This window comes from Mastomys coucha, unplaced genomic scaffold (genome assembly GCF_008632895.1).
Source record: "Mastomys coucha isolate ucsf_1 unplaced genomic scaffold, UCSF_Mcou_1 pScaffold15, whole genome shotgun sequence".
Lineage (NCBI taxonomy): Eukaryota > Metazoa > Chordata > Mammalia > Rodentia > Muridae > Mastomys > Mastomys coucha.
Genome location: NW_022196897.1, coordinates 139278804 through 139280646, shown reverse-complemented (window position 1 = coordinate 139280646; position 1843 = coordinate 139278804). Strand labels below are relative to the sequence as shown.

The 1843-nt window shown below is 43.6% G+C and overlaps 1 protein-coding gene across 10 annotated transcripts in view; it reads left to right on the top strand.

Annotated features, from left to right (window-relative positions):
• Nol4l (nucleolar protein 4 like) overlaps positions 1 to 1843 on the top strand; it is a 122022-nt gene that overhangs the window by 71224 nt on the left and 48955 nt on the right. The window contains exon 2 of one of the 10 annotated variants that reach the window (XM_031372347.1): positions 1433 to 1506. The exons of the other annotated variants lie outside the window; for them this stretch is intronic. Within the exon in view, the coding sequence (XP_031228207.1) occupies positions 1441 to 1506 (66 nt within the window). The 5' untranslated portion in view covers positions 1433 to 1440. The remainder of the gene's footprint in view (positions 1 to 1432; positions 1507 to 1843) is intronic. 10 annotated transcript variants of the gene reach the window in all.

Here is a 1843-nt window from a genome sequence, read left to right as displayed (position 1 = left end):
GGTTGTGAGCCACCATGTGGTTGCTGGGATTTGAACTCAGGACCTTCAGGAGAGCAGTCAGTGCTCTCCCCCACTGAGCCATCTCGCCAGCCCCCCCTCTTTTTTTTTTTAAAGATTTATTTATTATTATATACAAGTACACTCTAACTGACTTCGTCATTTTTATTCTTATGGGTTCCAATTCACTATCTTTTTCTTCTTTCTTTTTTCCTTCCATCCACCTTCTTTCTTCCTTCCTTCATCCTTCTTTCCTTTCTTCCTTTTCTTCCTTTCTTCCTTTCTTCCTTCCTTCCCTCCTTCTTGTCTACATTTGAGTCTCAAAAAAGTCGACCACACCAGCCCTGCATTTCCTTTGAGTACTTCCATGTGTCCATTCTTGTGATAGATTATGCTTAAGAAGAGTTTTAGATTTACAGAAAAATTGAGATGAGAGGATTCCCACATTCCCCTCCACCCAGTTAGCAGTTTGAACTGTTAGCAACATGATACAGTGGCCTGCCTCAGGAGCAGACATCGATACACTGTTAACTGAAGTCAGTGGCCATTTGAGGGCTCCCTGAGTCCTCACCACTTGCTTCTATCCAGGATACATTATTACACTGAGCTGTCCTGTGTTTTAGGGCTCCCCTGGGCTGTGGCACTATTCTGGATTTTCCTGGGTTGTGATGACCTTGACAGTTGTGATGAGTGCTGGTCATGCACTTTGTGGGATTTTGGATTTTCTCTGATGTCTTTCTCAATATAAACGTTAATGTTTATGGTCATTCCAAGGAAGAACACAGACACAGCAGGAGGTTCTCATCACATCATAGACAGCTTCTGACTGTCAGCATGATTTATGTGATGTTGGCCTTGATGGCACCTGGCTGAAGCAGCATCTACCAGGTCTCTTCCCTAGGGTTGCCCTGCCTGTTCTTGAGGAAGGACAGTGAGGGGCTGCAAGAGCCATGCTTCCCATCTGTGTGCTTTTCTATCCTTTCCTTGTCTCTCTCTGTAGGGCCTCCAGGCCTCTTCTTCCTCTGCGCACAGTGCTCCTCCACTTTGTTAGTCTACTTTTCAGTTTGGGCCTCAGAGCACTTCCTGTTGGCCCCTGCAGCCTTTCTATGTGCTCCCATCTGGGTCTGCTTTCTTTGGTTGGTTTGGTTTGGACTCTGGCTTGATTTTTTGGTTTGTCATGACTCCCTGGGACTGCAACACACCAACTCATCTCATCTTTCCTGCCCCAGCTTCAGAACCAGCCATTTTTTCCAGAGAGCCTGCTTCCTCTTCTTGGAGAGTCATACTAAAAATAAATTTTGAGGTATTAAGTGTGCTTGCTGTTGGTGTATCCTCTTTTAGATCCCCTAAGTGGACAGAGACAAACATGTTTTAATTTTTACTTACAATTTTTTATTGTATTACTTATTTATTTTATGTGTGCATATGTGTATAGGTATATTTATGCAACAGTGTATATGGAGATCATGTGACTGCTTTTGGGGACCTGCCAAGTTTTCTCCTTCCACGGTGAGTTCGGGGATTGAACCCAAGTCATCAGACTTGGCGGCAGATGCCTTACGGGCCCTTGTTTTCATTTTTTTTAGTATTAGATCTTTGTCCATTTAGAGCTTACCCTGATATATTGTAATATATAAACCCCCCTAAACCCTTTTGTCTCAGCATCTTGATTTAAATAACCTATTTAGGGACTGAGGGCTTAGCTCAGTTATAGAACATTTGCTTAGCACATATGAGGCCCTGGGTTCCATTCTGTCCTCAGTACACAAAATGATGATGATAATGATGACAAGGAGGAGGAGGGAAGAAGAGGAGGAACCTGTTTTCCCCAGAGCCTTAAGAATAC